This window comes from Natator depressus, chromosome 2, assembly GCF_965152275.1.
Source record: "Natator depressus isolate rNatDep1 chromosome 2, rNatDep2.hap1, whole genome shotgun sequence".
NCBI classification, from domain to species: domain Eukaryota; kingdom Metazoa; phylum Chordata; order Testudines; family Cheloniidae; genus Natator; species Natator depressus.
The window spans coordinates 173,691,314-173,715,072 of record NC_134235.1 but is presented as its reverse complement, the minus strand read 5'-3'; the positions used below and the strand labels follow the sequence as shown (position 1 = coordinate 173,715,072).

Genomic DNA, 23,759 nt, shown 5'->3' with positions numbered 1-23,759 from the left:
TAATGTAGAGCTTCTCTTTGAATTCTAGGGGCCAGAGGAAACCCAGTGCTGTCTGATACAAGCACAGCTGATCAGCATCAGCTCAGTCAGTCCCACCCAGCATTCCCGGTTGGGCCCCAGGTCAGTTCCTTTCATTTAGCCTAATTAAAATTGCAGTTTGATTAAAGTAATTAACAATGAATGAAAATTACCTAACCGTATAAATATAGAAAATATGGTGATAAATTGTTTGGCTGAAGTTTTATTACACAAACATGTACAGAGAAGATATGGAAGTGACACATATTTTTTAAAAAAATATTCTGTATGTGGTCTTGCATTAAAAACAAACGGACGAGGTTTGTTTCTATATGTTTTTCCAAAGAGTAAAATGTAAATGGTTTGTGTGTTTATAAAATGAAGTTATTTGAACTTTACATCAGTTACTTTGGAAGCACTGGTCATGATTTAATATAAAAAAAAGTTAATGCAATTTTAATGCAAGTTTAGCTTATTGGATTTGACAGTCCTATAGTCACACACAGCTCCTGCATTAATAAAAAAATCCATTCATTATTTTATTAAGCCAAATGTTTTTTGCAGTAAGGTATGGGTGTTATACTGTTCTTCTGAACAGTTACAAAGTGCTTGATTTTCTGTGTCACTTTGTATAGGGATATCTGCATTCGGTCAATTGCCCTGGGAAGGCAAGCAGATGCTTGATGTTCCAGCCTACTTTATAGTGCAGTCTTTGAGCATCCCTTGCATCACATAGCTCCTGGAAATTATTAATTTTGCAACTTGAGCTCTGGGAAAGTTTGAGTTTAAATACTTGTAGGTTTGGTTGAATTTGGCCTTCTTGAATTCAAAAACCATCTCTGGGGCACGTACAGTAAATTCTTTACAAAGCTGAAGCAACTTAAGTCAGGCTCTGATTTCAGAGATCAGTGGGTTGGATATGATTACCAGGGTTTCCAGCCTCGGTCTTCAGGATCTTCAAGGCTTTTTGTGTTGGAGGGAAGTGTATGTTCTTACATTAGAAACGGTGCATTGTAATTGCATGTACCAACTGTAATATTACAGGTGATCCCAGGCACATGTACAGTGATACCGGTGCTATTTCTTATTCAGGTATACAGTAAAATATGCTTACTGTATATGTTTCATTACAGCCATTACTGACAGCTCAACAGTTAGCCTCAGCAGTAGCGGGGGTGATGCCAGGAGGCACTCCAGCCCTAAATCAACCTATCCTTATTCCCTTCAACATGGCTGGACAACTGGGTGGTCAACAAGGACTGGTCCTAACTCTGCCTACAGCTAATCTCACCAACATCCAAGGGCTGGTAGCAGCAGCTGCAGCAGGAGGCATTATGACTTTGCCATTGCAAAATCTACAAGGTAAACCTCATCAATCAGTATTTTCACAGGTAGATCCATTTGTCCACAAAAACGGTTATTCATGATGCCAAATCTTTATTGAAAATTCAAAACCTTAATTATTTTGAAATACTAAAAATATACTGAAAGGTTACCAAATCTATACTGCATTTTTCATAAACATTTTGTGTCAGTATTCTTCTCTCTCGTTCCACAGGCCAGTTCTCTGAGATCCTGGAAATAGCTAACTGGTCTGCTCTATCATACTGGTTGATGGCTTTAATTCACTGTTCACTTAAAATTTTAAAATAGCATTGTGAACTCGAATAAGATTGGCCAATGCTGAATCTTAGCCGAGAGAGTAGGGAAGAGTAAAGGAAGAGGTGCAGCTAAAAGCTTAGTATCAGGAGGTGGTCATTTAGAAGTATCTTGTTATTTGATTTCCACATTATAAAAGCATCCTTTCTGTAACTGCTCTTAGACTCTCCAGGACGCGTATTGCTGCGCCATACTCCCATTTATGAGGTGGCTGGTGGCACGTTAGCCGTATACGCCACAACTGTGTGCATTCCAACCAACAGGCCCTCCAAGAGCAAACGAAGCAAAGTGGCATTTGCATTCCGCTTAAAAATTAGTTCCTGCTTTCTACTGGTTCTTCCTAAAGTGGTCTAGGTTATAATAAAAAAGTCATGCCGTGATAAAGCTAATTCTCTCACTGCAGCTACTAAAATAAAGTGCGTGAGTGTCAGTTTAAAATAAAGAGGCTGTTGCATCCATCAAGGGCACATTACTCTTATTGTGGCTGTTATAGCAACATATGTGTGCATGGAACTTTATAGGAAAATTTAAAGACCAGTGCCCATATTCTCAAGTGCGGTGCAATCAGTTGGGGCTATGCTACATCGTGCGAGCACAAAGTGGCACTAATGATATCATCTGGTGGCACAGAGATGGTGAAGTGGCTCCTAATCTCTACTGGCAGTATAGGGGGTGTAGCCACGATTTCACTACTCCACTCTGGTCCCTGGCTGCCATTTCAGCCCCTTGTGGCCATTGAATGCTGTTTAAATTTAGAATAGACACCATACCTGACTCGGAGTACAAAGTTCACCTGTGCGTTCCCCTGCCCCCATGTCCTGAGGTGTACTGTGTTCGCCTTAGCAGAGAATCTGGACCTAGATCTCTCTCACCCATTGTGTTTATTATCTTAAGTCAGACTGAAAACCCAGCACAGCGAAGTAAAATGTAACTGTTGTTGTTCCGTATGTTCACTCCTGGCACATGAATGTACCATAACAATAACACTGCCGCAGTCAAGGAGTTTATCGAATATTAAGTATAAAGGAATTTACTTATTATTCTCAATGGTGTTTATTGCTTCTTCGAAGGAGGTTGCTCATGAGTTGAGTTGCACAATGTACAACAGGCAAAGTGTTAGCAAAAAACCCCATAATGATATTGCAAGAGTAGTTTTAGTGGGGAGGGACACATCCTGTATGCAAGCGATGGAGGGTGTGAGTGAAGAATCAAATATAGCTTTAACTCCCGCCCCCATTTTTTCTTTCCTGACCTAAATGCTGAAAAAAGTTTTCCAAAGACAAGATGGGAGTTCAATTAAGTGAATGCTCTACACAGCACTCTAAGTACTTTTTAGGCAATTAAACTTCAGTTGCTGCTGATGACTTGATGGATTGTTTGAAGCACCAGTGTCTACAGGTTGTGAAACCGAGAAGAGGAGAGACAGTTAATGTGTTGAACAAAACTGTGTGCCTGGTACTTTCACCTGTTGGTGCAACTACTTGCCTTTACCTTGTGTGTGTTTTAAAGTTTAATTTCAACAGACCTCTCTTATCATAGTTGTAAATGGTTTTCACTTTAATGTTTAAAATAATGTCTCTCATATACCATTAAGCTGCACCGAGGAACCTGTCATTCATAAATCATAGATGAAAAGGACACACTAATGCACAAATTTTGCTTGTTTAAAATTTGAAAGTGCATGTAAAGTAGGGAATTGAAGATTAAAAAAATAATGCAGGAACAGGACCGGGTAAAAGCAGAGATAACAAAGTGAAGGGAAGAGGCCTTTTAGTGTAGGTAGATGATAAAATCTTAATGAGGAAACAGGCATTATAAAAATGTATCCCTCCACTCAAGAGTGTACCAGCTTATGATTTCTGTGTATATAGTATTATAAATAAACATAAGCTCATGGAACTCTTACGTCACTAATTCATTGTGCTTTGCTAAATTGGATGGTATGGCCTAAGAGCTACAACCAATGCACTTGAGTTCAGTCTTGGTGGTTTCAGCCAATGAGTATATACACTGAGATCACTTTTAAACATGGGTTTTGAAAGCCCTGATCTGATAAGGTGTAAAATTTTCCTCCAAAACCTTGACTAAAATAGTTTAAAAAGGGAGTAAGGGACAGGGCACAGATTCAGTTAAAATGCCCATCCTTAACCATTTTCTCCTGGCTAACTTTCCCTAGCAGCAACAAAATTGTGTGACTTTAGTGGTATCAATAAGTACAGCAGTGCTGAAAACTTTTATTTATCTATATACATATATGGTCCCCATTATCATAGAATCGGAGCGCTTCACAACAGGAATGTATGTATCATTACCACACCCCAGTGAGGTAGGCCCTGTGCTATTATCCCCATTTCACAGATGGGGAACTGAAGCACAGAAGAGAAGTTTGACACACCAACAATGGTGAGACTGTGGGAAGAGGAAAGAGGTAGCAGATGCTAGAAAAGCAGAGGAAGTGTTGTCTACTATTTAGGCCAAGTTTTTTCATCTTTAATTTTAGTCCATTGCATCTAGCCATCCTTGTGGTGGCTAATATGAACAACCTTCTCAGCTGCCACATTTTCAATTAACCCGTAGCAGGTTCACCTAGATCTTCATCCCTCCATTTCTGAGCAGACTTGTCTCTAAGCTGTCCAAATTCAGTTCCCTGAAATTCAGTTCTCAGGTCAGGTTTTTCTAAACATTTTTGTCTCTCCAATCTAGTAATAGCTTTTTCTTAGTGCCTCAGAGCTCAGGAACACTCTGCCTGTGGATCAACTATTTTGCATGGAGATGCCCTCTCTGATATACCTGTCCATCTGCCTTAAATACCACATTACAGCATTTGCTTTTTTGTGGCACTGAACACCTGATAGTTTTATTGTTCTCTTGTCCTCAGGTCTGTTGAGGAGTGTTCTCTGGGGTGCTGCTGAGTGCCCTCAACTTTGGTTGAATTCATTGGGAACTGGGGATGCTTAGCAATGCCCAGGAATTGCTAAGGATCTTACTTCCTCTCTCATTCACCTTCCCTTTACATCCCCGTGGCACCTATAGCAATTGCTTTGATGGAAATTAATTAATGCATTTTAGTTGTCCAGTATAGCAGCTGGAAATGAGAAGGAGCATCCTGGCGCCAGCCAGCTCTCTCTGAATCATCAGCATGTGTTTCACAGACCACCAGTGGTCCACAGACAACACTTTGGGAACCTCAGGTCCAGTGCACCTATCTCAACTATATATTATGTCAGGTTTAATGCAACAATGTTGCAGAGTCCTTTACAGTTTTGGAGGCTGAATAATACTTGAACCTCTCAGTCTGCTGCCAAGAGAAATCAACAAGTTGGAAATTCTGGCCCCATAATACCGAATCTTATCTGTTTTATTTTCACTGCAAATTGTAATGTTTCTAAAGTGGGTGCCAATAATTTATTTGTAAGTCTGAGTTTCTCAGTCCCAGGTTCTAGAAGAAACAAGAACAAACTATCTCCCCAAATCATTAGTGAACGGCTTCAGAGCTAAAAGAAAGCCTTGTGTGGCTGAAAATGTGAAATCATTAAATTACATTATTTAAACAGCAGCAGGTCATTTTTTTTAACTGCAATACAATGGAGAAAGAAATGGATTAAACAGCTGGAGAGCTGGAAGATAGCCATTAAAATACACTGATCTGGTAACACTAAACATAGATAAAGGATTTTTTAAAAAAAAGTCATTATTTACGTACAGATCTGATCAGTCAGTGTAAAGACATAATAGTCCCAGAAAGGCAAAATGAATTGTTTACATTTATTAGATCTTGTTTCATCTTAACTTAGCAGTGTATCTTTAATTGCAGAACAGATATAAAGTAAACAACATGCACTTTCTTCATTCCCCATGAACATGCAGCTTAATAGTCAGATATTGGATAAGTGTAAAAAACAAGAAAGAGACAGAAAAGAAATAAACTACAAACCTCAATTGCTCACTGATCTAGAGTCCAGATTCCAGTTCTTAGAACATTTCCCTCTTTTAACTAAAATGATACAGTCCCTATTCATTTGTATTCCCCTTCAAGTAACATGAAATAGCTTTCAGAGCTTACAGAAAGTCTGTGTTTTACTTGTGTATTTTAATGAGCAGCAATGTCAGTAATAATCAAAATGATGTTTCACTGAGAGGAATAGTTTATTCCCAGGTACTTCTGTACTGTACTAACAGAACCAGAACAAGAATGACAAGGACCAAGAAGAAGAGCTACACTCAGTAGCAATTTCAGTGAAACCCTCAGTCCAGATGCGCAACCATCACTATATGAAGGCTATATATAACACAGTTGCAGTATATAGGACATGGGACTGGGTGCCCGGAGACCTGGGGTCTATTCCTATCTCTGCCACTGACTCACTGTGTAGCCTCGGACAAGTCACTGAATATCCCTTGCTGCCCCACCTACCAAAAATTGGGCTACTATTTGCTCACCTTTGTACAGTCCTTTAGGATGAGCAGATGAGCAGTACTATTTGAGCTGTAAGTACATTTCTTACTTGAGAACTGCCAGCTGCATGGAAGGTTTAAGGGAGAGGGGGTGGTCCATCTTCAAAACTGATGAAAATAATGGAGAAGGTGGAGATGGGTGGAAGGAATCATCTCTCCAGAAATTGCTTGCAGAAAGGAGGGGTCAGCCACTCTATAATACCAACCTCCTTACCTTTGTAGGTCCAGGGATTTGTGCAAGGGAAGGGAAAGGATTTGAGGGAAGAGGGCACATATTCCATATCGGAAATCCAGGCGAAAGTTGATACAGCCCTAGACTCTATGTATGCTCCTCCAGGTTAGGACACTTCCTTTATTACCACCACATCAAGATTCCCTGACAACCTGATTCCTCTGATGCCACACTGGAAGGGAATTGGAGGGTGAGCAAGGATCCCTGAAGCTGGAGCAGAGACCACACAGAAGACACTGTGCCTCTGACAGATGTCCCAAGACTCACAGTGTTGTGGCGGGGGGGATGTCTAGGCTTTTCTTCTTCCAGGGTCATAAAAGAGAGAATAGACTATCCCCCCAGAAGGCTCTGCCTATGAGTTTTCCTACAAAAGGGAATGATCTGGCCCAATGGTATTAATTGCTCATCTTCTACAGTGGCAAAACAGTAGCTTCAGGGAGTGAATGTGAAAGGTTCAGGGCTTTATTAGTTATTATTTGTTATTTATTGATCACTGTCAGAGTGCTAGTGATTTATTCTTTATATTTTCTGCCCCGTAAGTTAAAGACCTAACACCTGAGACATTGAGACGCAGTAGCATTAAAGTTTGCATGCTCTCTTGTTGATTTCCAACAGACCTATGCCAACCTTTCACTCCAGTACTGCTCCCAATTGTGGGGGAACATAAGTGAGGTATAAAAAGGCTGTGCTGATAAGATTAATTCTAAAACAGGATTGATTGCAATCAACCAAACGTCTGAGGCTAAATCCTGGCAGCCTGTACACAAAGATGCCCTCCAGAAACACATGCCAAGCAGCAGATGGGCAGGGCAATAGTTGTGCTCTCCTCTTCTGGCTCCAACCAAAACCCAGGGTTTGGTCACTTTGCAGACACCACCATGGCATACGCTGTAAGCAGGGAATTGAAGGATGACTTAAGTATGAGACGAGTGTGTATGGGAATACACCCCTTTGTTCACCAGTAACTAGTCCCCCATCCAGGGGTGAAAGTAACATTAAACACTTTAAAGTGGCACCGCTTTAAAGTCAGCTGTGTATGGGCCAGTACCAGTGGCCACTTTTTCCCGGTACACCGTACCGGCCTGTACTGGCGTTCTTTCACCCCTGCCCCTATCTCAGACTGATACTGCTCCCTGTCAGGAATAATATGTGTGCAGGGTTGTAAATGGAGTTGTTGTCAGCCAGAACATCAATGCATTTTAGTGTTGTTTTTGAAGTATTTTTTGCACCTGTTTCAGGAGCCTTTAATCTTCTTGAATTTAGGCCCTGACAAATTTAAATTAATGTCCAGAAAATTCAGTCATGTAATGTTAAACTCTTAAATTACTGCAATGTTACAGAAACAATGAAATTCAGAATGAAAGTGAAAATCCTAGCTGCTACTTGCCACTTTGTGCCTTGCCTCAACATTGTAGCATGCATGCTACATACCCTGGTGGGTCATACGCAGATAGAATGATACATACACATGGTATACCAGAGGTGGCCAACCTGTGGCTCCGGAGCCACATGCGGCTCTTCAGAGGTTAATATGTATCTCCTTGCATAGGCACCAACTCCGGGGCTGGAGCTACAGGTGCAATGTGCTGAAGGGTGCTCACTGCTCAACCCCTGACTCTGCCCCAGGCCCAAGCCCCGCTCCACTCCTTCCCCCGAGGCCTCCGTTGCTTCCCCTGAGTCTGCTGTGCCCTTGCTCCTCCTCCGCCCTCCCCCCCACCCCGGCCTCCTGCACACCACAAAACAGCTGATCGCAGTGAGCGGGAGATGCAGGGATGGAGGGTTAGGTGCCACTAGTGGGGTGGGAGACTTTGGGGGCGGGGATCTGACAGGGGGCTGCTGATGTGTTACTGTGGCTCTTTGGCAATGCACATTGGTAAATTCTGGCTTCTTCTCAGGCTCAGGTTGGCCACCCCTGTGGTATACACACGTGTATATATACACTGATCTTAGACTCCAGCAGTAAGTAACACAAGGTGAATTACGGATGGATTACTGTGATGGATTTGCAGCCTTCACTCATAATTTCCTTGCTTTGGTGGAGTTAAGTCAGACATTTGTAGTCTTTGTGGTTTAATTTCCTTTGTTTTTCAATGGAATTTGTATTAATAAAGTCCTTATAAAAACTTCCTGGCTAGAAACTTCTGTTCCTGATAGACCAGCAGGACTCTAATTGAGTACATATATATTTAGGGACTCGTAAAAACAACAAAGTCTTTATTGACCAGCTGAGTTTACAGGCATTTTTAATACAGATTTTGAATCCATATATTATACAAGTTAATAGCCTAGGAAACAAGTTTTTTTAATGAAATTTCTTTAAAATCTGTCTAGTTCTGTGTCATTTCCTGGAGAGAAAGAAGTTGTGTGTTTTGCTTTTTGTTTTTTAATTGTTGTGGAAAGCGCTGAAGCTGTATAATGCCCTTCTTGCTAAACGTCTCTACATGAATTCAACTTGAAACATTTTGTGGGACCTTTTTAAAAATTCTGCGTGCAGTCAAAGTTGATCTGAAAATGGAAACTGGGCCTGCAGGGGAGCTACTGTTCATAATGTGGTGTGCTCTGGTGTTGTTTAGTTGATGAAGTTCGGTTCCCACACCAGTCCTTACACTTTTGACAGCCGTTCATTGTAAATGATTTGGCAAACTGTAAGTGCTGATATAGGCCTAGGTATCTCAGAATGTGATTAAAGCTCACGGTCCAATCCTACAGTCCTGCCACGTGTGCAACTACTCAAAGAAGAGTGCCAGACCTGCACCAATGGTTTCAGGCCCTTAGAATGCATTAATTTCATACGGGTTATTATATTGTATTCTTGCCTTTTTTACCCGAGCAATTAGTCAAAGTTCAGAGGCCTGGGCACATTCCAGTTGGGAGCAGAAAATGATCATGGAGTTTGGTGCAGTTTTGTTTACTTACAAGGAACTTACAAAGTCCTGTTTCTCCAAAAGCAGGAGGAACCAGTAACAAACATACAGTTTCTTAGCTTAGAGCACGAGCCTCTTTAGCCAACAGCAGACTCAGAAGCTCTCTCTCTAGCCTTTTTCCAGGTCATACACTGTGCTCACAGGCTGCTGCCTGGCTTTCTTGCTCTTTGCCTCTGTTCTCCCTTCCCTCACACATAGTGTTCCCAAAACGATACTCAGCAAAAGCCCCTCCACTCACCCATTCAAAAAATCCTGGGCAGGTTCACATAACCCTTTTGTCTTAGGTGGAGTTTTGGAATTAATTTATCCGTACAATTATGCTAATTGAAGTGTGTGTTCACACCCCATCAATCTCAGTGAGGATTTAATTCAGCCCATAAAAAAGTTACATCCAGCTTATAATAGTATGCAGTCAATGTGTATTAAGTGTATTCAGTATGTAAATTAATATTCAGTAATGCCCAGGCAACCTTTATGTTTTCATAAATAACAGTAAAACAGAAGGAATAGATACTGTGCATCTGCTATAGGTTTCTGTATCTCAGAGTTTTAAATTTATATATATGCAGTGTTAAACGGCATGTTCCACATTATGACCTATGCACATCAACTCATCCTTGAAGCACTGGAGCATTAATTGAACAAGAGGCACCTGAACATGGAGTGTAAATATAGTATATCATATAGAGGGAGTGCTAGGGAAACATGTTGTCACAGGATAACAATCTCTTGCAGCAACACAAACAATGGAGCGAAAAAGAGACATTTACAGGCTTAATTTCAAAGTAGGAGAATACGCCAGGAAGGGAATTATATGCTCCCTGTCTGTACTTAGTAGAGCTGCAATTCCATTGCAGGATTCCAATGACATCCAAACCATGAAAGTGCTTTGAGGAGGTTCCTAGGATCTCAAAATAGATTAGTAACCTCAATTTATGAAAATTAGATGGACGCGTAGATTGTGAGCATCTGAATTGTCCCTCTATGGGCAAGAGGGGGTAGACAGATAGTTCCCCTTCATGCAACAAAAGTAGTGGCCCTAGTACTCTGGACTTGAGCATGTTTTGAGATCTGCAGGGAAATTCCCTGGCCCTTGGGGCATCAGCTTTTCTTCATGGCAGCACAAATTACTTGGGAGTGGTACTTCCATACTTCCCACTAGATTCCACTTCCTATGGCCAGTGGGACACCCCATAAGGAAATGTGGAGGGAGTCAGCATACTAGGGATTTTGGGGGTGGGGAAGATGGTATCATCTTCCCCAGGCCCACTGTGGCTGTCCACAACCCTCCCTTCCCAAACTGTGGAGCCCCAACCCTGCTGGGAACCCCTTGGAGAGTTTCCCACAGGACTGGTGCAAATGGGTTGCTTTCCCCCTTCAACTTGGAGGGTCCAGGTCCCATTTGGTTTGACCCCTGCAACCTTGCACACAGTAGTAGAGTGTATAGAGCCCTTGGAATACTAATATCTGATGCACAGCCACGTGAGAAAACCTCACCTCACTGAAGTCAATGGAAAACTTCCATTGACTTCACTGCACCCAGGATGTCAGCCAATATTTCTGAATCTCCACCATCTGAAGCATAGAAACCACAGAGTACATGTATCTTAAATGCATTTTGTGTTGGTGCAAACTCCCAACTGACATCATGTGTCAAGGTTCCTTCCCCACTCTGAACTCTAGGATACAGATGTGGGGACCTGCATGAAAACCTCCTAAGCTTACTTTTACAAGCTTAGGTTAAAACTTCCCCAAGGTACAAAATTATTTTACCCTTGGGTTTCCACTGCCACCACCAAACTTTATCTGGGTTTACTGGGAAACGTGGTTTGGACACGTCTTTTCCCCCAAAATCCTCCCAACCCTTGCACCCCACTTCCTGGGGAAGGTTTGGTAAAAAATCCTCACCAATTTGCATAGGTGACCACAGACCCAAACCCTTGGATCTGAGAACAATGAAAAAGCATTCAGTTTTCTTACAAGAAGACTTTTAATAGAAGTAAAGGAATCACCTCTGTAAAATCAGGATGGTAGATACCTTACAGGGTAACTAGATTCAAAACATAGAGAATCCCTCTAGGCAAAACCTTAAGTTACAAAAAAGACACACAGACAGGAATAGTCATTCTATTCAGCACAGTTCTTTTCTCAGCTATTTAAAGAAATCATAATCTAACACATACCTAGCTAGATTACTTACTAAAAGTTCTAAGACTCCATTCCTGTTCTGTCCCCGGCAAAAGCAGCATACAGACAGACACAGACCCTTTGTTTTTCTCCCTCCTCCCAGCTTTTGAAAGTATCTTGTCTCCTCATTGGTCATTTTGGTCAGGTGCCAGCGAGGTTACCTTTAGCTTCTTAACCCTTTACAGGTAAGAGGATTTTTCCTCTGTCCAGGAGGGATTTTAAAGGGGGTTTACCCTTCCCTTTATATTTATGACATCACGTAAGTCACTTTTTGGACTTAAGCAGGTGTACGCTTGATGAATTTTATAATACCTTCTTTCATTTCTTTTTTGTACTTTGTGGTGATAAGTTATTTTATATTGTACACAGTTAAAAAGAAATATTTTAGTCCATGTAGAGGCGAGATGATAATCTCATTTCTGCTGGTGTAGCTCCATTGAGTTCAATTACATTTCTTTGGATTTACAGACTCTGGTCCATGGGTATCTATCCCTTTTTGTGTGTTTGCCTTCTGTCCTCTTTCCTCACCCAGTCCATATGTTCCTGGTCTTTGTCTCTCGCATCCTCCACCCCATCTTGACTTCTAAAATTATTCATGTGCCAAAAGGTACTGAATATATATTTTTACTGTGTTCTTGACCATTATTGCTTTCCCATTATATCAGTAGTGATTAATAAGAAGGATTTCTTATAAACTGGTGTTTACAAATCTGTTATGTGCTTCCATGTATAACCTATGTATTAAGCATCTCTGTATTAGTAGGAGCAGTAGCAAGAGTCATGCACTCCAGCTAAAAAGTAATGGAATTGATGTAAATGGCTTATTTTCAGGGCTTCAGCTAAGAACCTGAAAACTAACTTTTCATTATGTTTACATGGAAAAACCACTCTCAAGAAAGGGTTTAGAGTTTATATGCTGCTAAAATGGTGACTACAGAAGTGTGAACAGTACCACCAAAATATTTTTCTTTCCGATTCTGTCACTTAAATGTAAGCCTTTCCTTTCCTATACTAACCCATGTTGTTTGTGCATTTTAAAAGAAGACAACATTCGTTATGCAACAATGTAGCATAATTAAAAAATAATGGTTTTGCTCAGCAATTTTTTTTACTGCTAAAATAATCAGTTCTTTTGATCTCTTTGTTTCACCTTTCTTCAGCATTCTAGTGGAAGCTATGGTACAGAATTATATCATCTTAAATTACATTTACCTGACGCGTACACAACGGTAGACTTGTATCCAAAATTAAAACCACATCGTATTTGTGACATCAGTAGGTTAGTGTTGGTAACATGTTTAAAACTGTTATCAAGTGTATTTTTATATGTTTATGTTCCCGTGCGTGCCATTATTTTAAAATTTCTTAGCAGTAAGTGTGTATATATATATATTCAACATTTGACATGAGATCATTTGAGTTTGCTATGTTTGTAAGATAATGCACAAGGGAGAAAGTTGCATTACATAAATAATAGAGATAAAATTTATACTTCCATATATTTCAAAGCTAATGCAGCCAACTTACAATGGAATGGTAACATGAAGACACAGTGCTATAATTTGATTGATTTGTTTTGACAGCAGCCAAATAATTGAGAGTGAAAGGTGTCAGCACAGATGAAATATTGTATAAGCCACATTCAGAAGGCAACCCCAGCAGCAATAGCAACTGGAGTTTTATTTCCTTTGATATCGCACTGTTACTCACTTCCAGTTTATTATAAAACAATGAAAGGTACACAACTTTACCAACAAGGAAGGCTTTTATGGAGAGGGTAGAAATAGAAGTTTGTCAGGTACTTGAACAATATATACTGACAATGGATTTATGATGGATGCAATATACAAGGGTAAATTATCTTAATCTTTGCCCCTGGTTTTCTCTTTTTTAAAATCCCTTTTTACAGGCTACTGCTTATCTGGCGTCTTACCTCTAGCTTGGAGGGTAAGTGATTCCTACTAGAGCAACTATCAGTGTCAATCCCTGGATTGCCTAGCAGGGGACTGCTGCAAGTGCAGAGTTGCTGTTACCCTCCCCAGCAGTGAGACTTGTTTTTAGTTCACCTCTTCTGCACAGCAAACTAGCTAACCAAAATAGGATGAGGCTTATAGTAGGCCATATCACTGCACCACTAGGAATATGGAGAACTACAGTATCTTTTGAGCCTAGCCGTGAATAAGACTGTGGTAGCTCTGTGAAGAAGGTAGCCAAATAGACAACTGAAAAGGATGGCTGAAAGCAAAGTGATCTAAAAGTTATGGCTGGGATTTGTAAATGCACATATGGGAGTTAAGTGCCCAACTCCCTTAGGGACTTTTTAAAATCCCAGCCTACAGTGGTTCCTGTCTTAGGCCCAAATCCTGAAGTCCCATTGATTTTAGAGGGAGCAGGACCAGACACAAAAACTCAAGTGCAGAATGGATTGAAATACATATGCCCTGCCACTCATTTGAGAAATGTTCTATTAAAAAGACACAAGCCAATGGTGAATGACAGCAGGCTCTCTGTAATGAGCTCTGGCTCATGCAAAACAAAACAAACTATGACAGCCATCATGTTAACAAGATCACAAACCCTTGTGGCTTTGCAATGTAGCATCTAACCTATAGCCATATGTATACCTATACAAATTTAATTATCTTACTTAAGAAAAAGTAAATAGGATGGGATGGGATTTCTAGTGCAGAACAGTTCATACAATTTCACATTCCATTTATTTTATCTTTTTCCCCCAATCAGATCGTGTCCTTTATAAATGGCATTGAAGAGATTCAAATGAGCCCCAACATTCAGGAACCCAGTGTATTGTAAACCTGCTTGCAATAACGGGGTTGGAGTGGGGGGGAGTTCTCATTAAAGTGGCTGAAGCCTAGGAGGAGCTGAATGCATTTTGATTGTTTTTTATGCTTATCTTAAATAGCATCAGCACTTTGAAAATATGCTAATTGGCAATTTAGACATGCAATAGGTATATTTCCTGTGTACTGATGATGTAAAACAAAATTAAGTAGATTATTCCACTGGAAGACTTTGAATGCCCAATGTGTAGAATAGTCTAGCTTATGGAATGAACAACAATCTACCACTAACATTTCCAAAGCTGAATTGAACTTGGTGGCTTTGTTTTTAGCAGTGGAGGTTGGAATGTGATGTTTTAGTGATTAATCTAAAATGTTCAAACTGGCATGCATAAAGATAGGTGTGCAAATCTATATTTAGATGTTTAAATATGAGCTTGGGTGCTTGAACTCCTTTGACCTATACAATTTAGGATCTGATTCACAGTGGAGCTCTGGACTATCTACACTTCATATCTCGCACTCTTTCTTCATCCATGAGCACTGTGGGCTCAGGAAAATGTTCAGAAATATTCGCCTTGCAAGGAGAATTTATAGCTTGGAAGAGTAGCCTTTCCTGGGTAGAGAGAGAGAGGCTCATTTTTAAAATGATGAGTTCAGGAGTTAAGCCTGTCTGGGCTGTTGCATACCTCGTCCTTCATACTCATGTTCCTGTCTAACTGTATCCAGTGTGAAAGTTCAATTTCTCATGGGAACAACTGCAATCCACTATTTCTGTATACAAAAATACAACACGGCACAAATCTTTACTAAGCATCCTTGGAGAAAATATTCAGCCTCCTTTTAATTTTTTTAATTTGTTTATTTAGAAAAAAACATATTTGTTTTAGTAAATGTCAGCGTTAGTTCCTTGTGAGTTCTAAGCTTTTTTCTTTTTTTTTTTTTTTAATATCCCAACTCAGACTCTGAGCCTCCTTCACCCTGCCTGCTGAACCACAGCTAAGACCCTCCTCAGGGAGCTTTCAGCCAACCAATTCATCCTGCAAAATCAGTTCACGGAGCTCACAGAGCAGTGTAATGGGGTAGCAGATCCCCCAAATGAAGGTACCCCACTTATTTTCCTGCCCACCGCTGCTGGAGTTCCTGTTTAGCTGCCTCAGGTTCCTTATCAGTCGTTGCAACATGCATCTTTTTTGCATCTGCCAGTCTCCTGCTCTGTGAACAAAGAGGAGCATTAAAGGAAACATAAGGAAGGTTCCAAAGATAAGCTTTAAAGAAAAGAAAAAGAAAGCAAGGAAACACAGCCCTCATCCCCTTAGCCAGCCAGCTAAAAAACCCAAACAGGTTGCTAGTGTTTTAAAAAAAAAAAAAAGGGGGGGGGGGTGCAGCCAGCCAACCAACTCACAAGCCAGTCACCATATTTCTGTCTGATTAGCGGTCATGCACTTTGATTGGCTGGATGCCCATACCAATTCATAGGCCCATTAGAGGACTGGAAGGTTGACTGTACATAACCATTCAAAAGTCACTGAAAATGTAATCCTTACTGTAAATCCCTTTGGAGACTTCAGTATTGTAAGTAGCTTCTTTTTCAGTTTTCTGTTTGGCCTAAAGTAGGCAATGTGACAAAGCTCTGCCTCTTTTTGTACCTTAAGTAATTGTTTAGAATGACTACAAGAAAACAGCCAGTTCCAAATTACATCTGTGATATGCAATTACGGAGCCAAATCCTGGGGCCTTTAACTCAGTTTTCACTGAGGCAGACAACTCCCATTGAGTTCAGCACTTGAGTGCTATGCACGTTGATGTCGGTGGGAGCTTTCTTGGGTAAAGACTGAGTTAAAGGCCCCAAGATTTGGCGCCGTAATTTGGATAGCAGTCTGAGTGAAACCCAGCAGTTGTTCAGTGAGAGGACACTCACTGAGAGTGCTCAGGAGGCTTTCCCTCACCCCACTGGCACACTACATTATGAGAAAAAGCCCCATGGAACGTGTACTTTGGATTGTCACAAGCACTCACCCTTATTTAAAGTGACGCCCTCCCATCACCCCTGAGCTAGAATGCCTATGTCAGCGTGCTTGAAGAAGTTGGGATTCAAGTCAGTTTGTACTCTGCTGCCAGTAGTGCAGACGGAGTGGTGCGACACAGCAGGGAGATGAATGGTGGAGATGGAGACGCAACCCAGAGCTGAGGGGGAGAGAAAAATGTGGCAGTCGCAGGTGGAAAGAGGATGGGAGAAAGTGAGCAATAGCAGAGGGCGGGGAAAGGGCTGTTCACGGAGGGAACCAGATCCAGTCAGGGGACTTGGGGAACACATGTATCTCCTCTCTTGTGCTTCAGACCTCCAACTGACTGAGGGTATGTTTGCACTTAGAACTGGGGGTGTGAGTCCCACCTTGAGGAGACAAGCTAGCATGCTAAAAATAGTGTAGCCATGGCAGCAGGAGCTCACACCACCACAGCTCTATCTTTAATGCACTAGCTTCATCAGAGCTAGCACGGGTCCATCTCCTCAAGTTGGGAACTGAACCCCCAGCTCGAAGTGTGGATAGACCCTTAGCAATGCAGGATGATGCTTCAGTTGCATGTCTCTGAGTGTGTAGACATCATTATAATTCCAGTGTGTTCTAGGGAAGCCAGTGACCCACCTCCCAAGACACCAAGCTGTTCTATTATTTTGTTTGTCCTTCACTTGAAGGTTTGGTGCTTAGGTACCATGGTGATAGGTGTTTTGAAAATACATTTAGATACCATGGCATGTGGATTGCCAGCAGTAGAAAGCTAAAATGTAGCCCTGAAAAAAGGGCAATACAAACACTCAAATTCTTATCGTTCTTCTTTCAGCCCTGATCCTGCAATCACTTAGGTACATGCTTAACTGGAGTGGTCAAAATGGAAGCCAATGGAGTGCTTACATGTGCAAACTTAAGCACATGCACAAACATTTGCAGGAATGGAGCATTATTACTTAAATGAAAACAAGGAAATAAAATTTCACGGATACTATTTTCAAAAGACTCCTTGGATAGTTCTGAAAAGCATTTCTTATAGGTTTATTTTAAAGGGCCAAATCCTGCTTGTCTCACACACAAGTCTTATTGACTTTGGTATGACTGATTGCAAGATTTGGTCCTAAATTTCAGTTATGCAAGGCCCTTTTAGAATTCTAAACCAGAGATGAGTTACGCAACCATTCAACTTAGATTTTTTATTTGTACTCCATAATACAGCAGATGATTTAAACACAGTTCGGAGTTAAACATACTTTCTGCAAATTTAGAGCAATTTATGGTGTTGCCTCAGTTGTGGCTTAAGATCACACATTCTGTTAATTTTGTCATGACAGTTATTTAGCTATAGATAAAATCATGCTGTAAAAATACACCTGCTTTTTTAAAAAGGAAAAAAAAATAGGACCACTCAGATCTTATGCCAGACTTTAATGTAAAATTAATTCCTTTAAAAAGTTTTTTTTAAAAAACGCACATTTTTCTAATGTGCATTAAGAATGTTGGAGAAGTCACTGAAGCATGTGCTTTGAGCTTTCAGGAGCAATCTGTAGTCAGGCATTTTAAATGAAAATTGATTTGTGATTTACATGGTCAGTGGAAAGAAAATTAACTTATGGAAGGTTGTAATGAAATATTAGACAAGTAAAAAAGTAGATGGTGATCTAGTGGAACTAAAAGTCCCATCTGGAAGAATTCTGTGACATTTTTACATTTATCTGTGTTCTGCATGAGTTGTAATGTTAGTGGTAATTTTATGGGACTGAACTGAAATGAAAAGGGTGTTATCACAGATTGCCTACAATATAGGATTGTGTTCAGTGGCGAGTCCTGTATCCTTTTCTCCATTTTCCTATAATATGACTCATTGCACTTTTTTCAGCTACTGTTGTTGAATTCATTCAGCCTTTTACTTGAGGTTATTAAAGAAGAACATCAAATGCTCACAAATACAATCTAACAGCACATTTAAAAGCAACACTGCTGCTTCCACTTACTTCTGCATAGTTGAGGCAATGTCCAGGAAAGAGCCTGTAAAATGTACACTAAAGTAGCAAGTGGGGCCAGTGTAAAGCTTTTGCCCTATATCGAAGGGTTTGTGTTTTCCATTTTAATCTATTGCTCATCAGTGTCGTAATAGGGAACGGAATTAAAGTTTCTCCTGAAAATGCATCATGCTGTTTGTATGTTTTCTTCCCCCATCTTTGAACTCTGATGTTAAGTGTGTGACATCCATTTTTGCTCATGTTGTCAGCTTCTTGGAGAACGAAGCAAGAGGAGCATGTCATCATAATGCGAGGCCCTGCTCCCACCACTTCTTCTCTTTATTATCGTGGAACGTCTCCTTCCTGTTTCAGTGGCATGAGCTGATTAGGATTGGAAAAGAAATTGTGGTGCTGGGTTTTAATGCTACACTCTGTGACTTTTCCTCTGTCTGTAGTCTCCATGTCTGACAAATGTTGTGAGTTTTTGACTTCTGATTTACCATACTCCAGAGCTGCAAGTGTTTAAAACTCTTAGGGTTCAACTGAGCAACACATTTCAGCATGTTTTTAAGACCCAAGGAAGTCAGGTGCTTAACTTCTTTGCTGAACTGGTGCTTTAATTCCCCAACATGGAGACTTAACTCTTTAGGGCCAAGTGAAAATTCTATTCTTGGCATTAATCAGATATGTTTGAAAAGAGAATCTCTTCCTGGTAATTATTCCAAGCTTCTTCTGTTCGGCACAATAGCTGCCTGTCCTATCAAACTCTTGTCAAAAATAGAATACACACTGTTCCCTCTCACAAAATACAAGTGGAGGACCCTTTAAATTGCATTGTATTTCAGTGTATATATTTCTCTCTCTTAAGGACATTTCAGGGCCTGATTCTGAGTAGCGCTGAGCACCCAGAATTCCTTCCAAATTCGTCTGGGAATTGAGGTTGCTCAGCATTGTGCGGGATTGGGTCCTTGCCAAACAAAGTCAGACTTGTATAATTGAACCATTTCTTTGCTTTCTTTCTTTTCTAAATGTACATTGGAGAATCTAGTTTTCAAATCTACAGTATGTTTATCAACTTCAACTAAAATGTTCTTAAGCACCAGATAGTAGTATTCTAGTCACTGGTGCCAATGTATTATTGAAGCAAATAGCTTAAAATACACCCTGCTACTTCTCCAGTACATTCGTTTCATAAGCCTATGTGAAAGGGGAGAAATATCACAAACCTATCAAAAACAGCATATATGTCTTTCAATAAAACTAGGTGGCTAATGATGGTGGGAGCAGCCTTTCTAATCACAGGATACTGTTAAGGTCAATATTAGGTATTGGCTTTCCGTCCTGTCCATCTGAAACAATATACCATAGTGAATACAATCAGTAAATGGTGGTAAATGAACCTTTTAGAAACATTAGCATTCCAGAAAGACAAGATTTGAGAATAGATGTTAAGTGGATCCTGTGGTTTGTAATTGTAGCCCTGGGAATAATTATCCTAATTAATAGCTGCTAACCCAAGACCCTTTCTCCGGTGTCTATGTATGAGTTAATGATTGCTGTTCTGGAGAGTGTATTTTTGGTAGATTTGCAGTGTGTGTCAGCAGGCTAAAAAGGCCCCTGGGAGGAGACTTAGGCTCTGATGATCTTTAGGGTCCCCATTTTTACTAACCACAAGTACATCACTGTATGATCAGATAACGTCTCCACAGACCACAAAGTACTGAATAGTGGTTGGAGATATTTGAATTAAGAGATCTATTTCATCATAAAGTTCTTGATTTGTAAAGTTAATCTTAAGTCATGTAACCTCAGACAGAAAGCGTTGGCAAAAAGAGGATTTTATTTTGAGGCTGTGCTTTAAATAAACCAAGAAAGCCAGTTTTTCCATTATGTTTCTTCCTGCCCCTAGTTAAGTGGAATCTATTTCTGCTGGAGTTAATTAAATCCTCATCTTTAACATTTTGCAGGCACTGGAAGTAAAGGGCTGAAAAGTTCATTTTGTATAGAATGCTGGGCCTGATTCACTTGACTTTTCTGCTCTTTCAGTCTAACCAATATAAAAATGTACCTCAGAAAAAAGATGTATCTAAATCTTATAATTTCCAAAGACTCATTACACCAAATCTAACCATCTTCTAAAGACAGTATACGGCATCCATGGTCCTTTTATCATTAAAATCAATAGTTGCATGGCTTGAAGGATGAACTCTAGCCAGACCAAGATTATGATAACTGAGTGAGAGAGGAAATGTGAAGACAGCTGTGTGTCCTTCAGCCTCCCAGTTTGTGAAGGAGAGACACCGCTAAGGTTTAGTGGAGTTCAGAATATTGGGGCACTGCCCTTGATCTGATGGGATGGAGGAAGACCAGGTGTCCTCCATGGCCAGAAATGTGTGTGCTTTCTTTTTTTCAAAGATTTTAACAACATCATAAAATTGAGTTTGTGGATCTTGTCATTCAATATTTGACTACCCCAGACATCCTCTCTAAGTAGTTAGGTGAAACTAGAAAGCTGGATCCCTGCACAGCTGCAACTGCTGCTTTCCCATGGACGTCACCTCAAAAATAGAAAAGGGGACTCCATAAAGCCAGCTCCCCTCTAAGCTTCACCAGCTGCTGCTCACTCTCCAGCTTTCCCACTGCAGCCATTTCCAGCTGGGGAAGGGAGCAAAGCCACTGATGGGGAAATCTGTTACAGTTTTAACAGACTTTAAAAGGTGGTACATGAATAACCTTTAGTGCCTACAGAGTAAACTCAGTGAGATCTGTATGGGTGGCTCATTTGTGCTCTGCCTTACAGAATTTAAGAGTCCTGCACTTAGGACGGAAGAATCCCATGCACCACTACAGACTAGGCACTGAATGTCTAGGCAGCAGTTCTGCAGAAAAGGACCTAGGGGTTACAGTGGACGAGAAGCTGGATATGAGTCAACACTGTGCTCTTGTTGCCAAGAAGGCCAATGGCATTTTGGGATGTATAAGTAGGGGCATTGCCAGCAGATCGAGGGACATGATCGTTCCCCTCTATTCGACATTGGTGAGGCCTCATCTGGAGTACTGTGTCCAGTTTTGGGCCCCACACTACAAGAAGGATGAGAAAAAATGGGAAAGAGTCCAGCGGAGGGCAACAAAAATGATTAGGGGACTGGAGCACATGACTTATGAGGAGATGCTGAGGGAACTGGGATTGTTTAGTCTGTGGAAGAGAAGAATGAGGGGGGATTTGATAGCTGCTTTCAACTACCTGAAAGGGGGTTCCAAAGAGGTTGGCTCTAGACTGTTCTCAGTGGTAGCAGATGACAGAACGAGGAGTAATGGTCTCAAGTTGCAGTGGGGGAGGTTTAGGTTGGATATTAGGAAAAACTTTTTCACTAGAAGGGTGGTGAAGCACTGGAATGCGTTACCTAGGGAGGTGGTAGAATCTCCTTCCTTTGAGGTTTTTAAGGTCAGGCTTGACAAAGCCCTGGCTGGGATGATTTAGTTGGGGATTGGTCCTGCTTTGAGCAGGGGGTTGGACTAGATGACCTCCTGAGGTCCCTTCCAACCCTGATATTCTATGATTCTACGATTCTATGAATTTATTTTGTAAATAATTTGATTCACTTTCTAGTGTGTATTTTGTTTTGTTTTTAACCTTTAAAAGAAAAAATTGCACCAATGCATGACATAGAAGTGCTGGCATCTTTTTTTTAATTTCTACTGCTAATGAATTTTAGCAGCGCTGCAGATACATAGGGGTAAATATCAAACTTTTTTGTCAAGACCAACTCATTTGATGGAAAAAAATCCAAAATGGAAACATAAACAAATACAGAAAAAAAATTAGGTCCATGCCTTTGGAATTCGGGGTAAAATCCAAGTTATTATATGCTTTTTAAATTAATAATGATAATATTTTATACTTACATAAGTTAGAATTTATGGGAAATATTTTAATTTTTTGGGTTATTAGTGGAAGAACGGTGGCAGATTAGCCACTGGGCCAACGGGGCCTGTACCCAGGGGCCCCAGCCAATTGGGGGGGCCTCATAAAAATGATGGGGTCGGGGAAAGCCTCCACACCCTGGGCTGGTTCCCTGGTAGAGTGCCGGGTAGGCAGCTTGGGGCAAGCCCTCGCGCCCTGACCCTGCTCCCTGGCAGGAACGCGGGGGGGACTGCAGGTGGAAGGGTGGGGAGGGGCCCCCACTTGCTCTGACCCATGGGCTCCATCAAAACCTAATCCGCCCCGTGGAAGAAAGCATAAAATCATCACTGATACAATCTGCAGATGACACAAGAGAACAGATTGCTGATTCTGAGTTATCTGGATCTCTTAATAAACTAGGCACAAGCAAACGATATGCATTTTAATGGCTAAATGTACATGTATACATCTAGGAACAAAGAATTTAGGGCATACTTACACAATGGAGGACCTTATACTGGGAAGCAGTGACTCTGAAAAAGATTTGGGGGTCATAGTACATAATTAACTGAACATGAGCTTCCAGTGTGATGCTGTGGTCAAAAGAGCTAATGCAATCCTTGGATGAATAAACAAGGAAATCTCAAATATGAGTAGAGAGGTTATTTTATCTGTATATTTGGCACTGTTGCGACTGCTACTGGAATACTGTGTTCAGATCTGGTACTCACAGTTCAAGGATGTTGATAAATTGGAGAAAATCCACAGAAGAGCTATGAGAATGATTAAGGATTAGACCACCTGCCTTATAGTGATAGACGCAAGGAGCTCAATCTATTTATCTTAACAAAGAGAAGGTTAAGGATGACTTGATCACAGTCTATAAATATCTACATGGGAACACATATTTAATAATGAGCTCTTCGGTCTAACAGAGAAAGATGTAACATGATCCAATGGTTGGAAGTTTAAGCTAGACAAATTCAGATTGGTAACAAGGCATACAATTTGAATAGTGAGAGTAATTACCCGATAGAACAATTTACCAAGGGTTCTGGTGGATTCTCCATCACTACAATGAAGAAACTATCTGTTGTGTATTTCATTGGGAAACAGAAATCCCCACTGAATGTCAAAGAAGAACCTGAGGATGCAAATTTCACTGTAAAATGGTTCAAGAAAAGAGCCCAACATAATCAAAAAATCTGAGCAACAGATAGGTTTGGGGACAGGAAAATAAAGAATGGAATATTGTGTGACAGATGTGCTGGAAGATGTGCTCAACCTGATAAGCTGTATACCAAAAATTGAAGGGGGGGGGAAGTACCACATTACGCATATATTCAGAACAGGTGGAGATGATGTACAGCAAAAAAGTAGTAAAGATTATGTTGAAAAAGAGTACAAGAATCAGGAATTGTCTATTGCAGAAATGGCTACAAAACTGCAATGTCTGATCCTGGGAATGCAGAAAATGATCCAGAAGAAAGAGACATCTACATAAAAATATCTATAGAGAGGTTGGTGTCTGTTCACATCAGTGCTGAGAATGAGCTTCCACCTGTTCTGCCACCACATCCTAGTG

General features: G+C 40.7%; 1 protein-coding gene across 1 annotated transcript in view; it reads left to right on the top strand.

Moving 5' to 3' along the window:
* The window catches only part of POU6F2 (POU class 6 homeobox 2), a 377,737-nt gene that overhangs the window by 155,012 nt on the left and 198,966 nt on the right, over positions 1–23,759 (top strand). The window contains exons 3-4 of the mRNA XM_074945315.1: positions 29–120; positions 1,152–1,380. Of these exons, the coding sequence (XP_074801416.1) occupies positions 29–120; positions 1,152–1,380 (321 nt within the window). The remainder of the gene's footprint in view (positions 1–28; positions 121–1,151; positions 1,381–23,759) is intronic.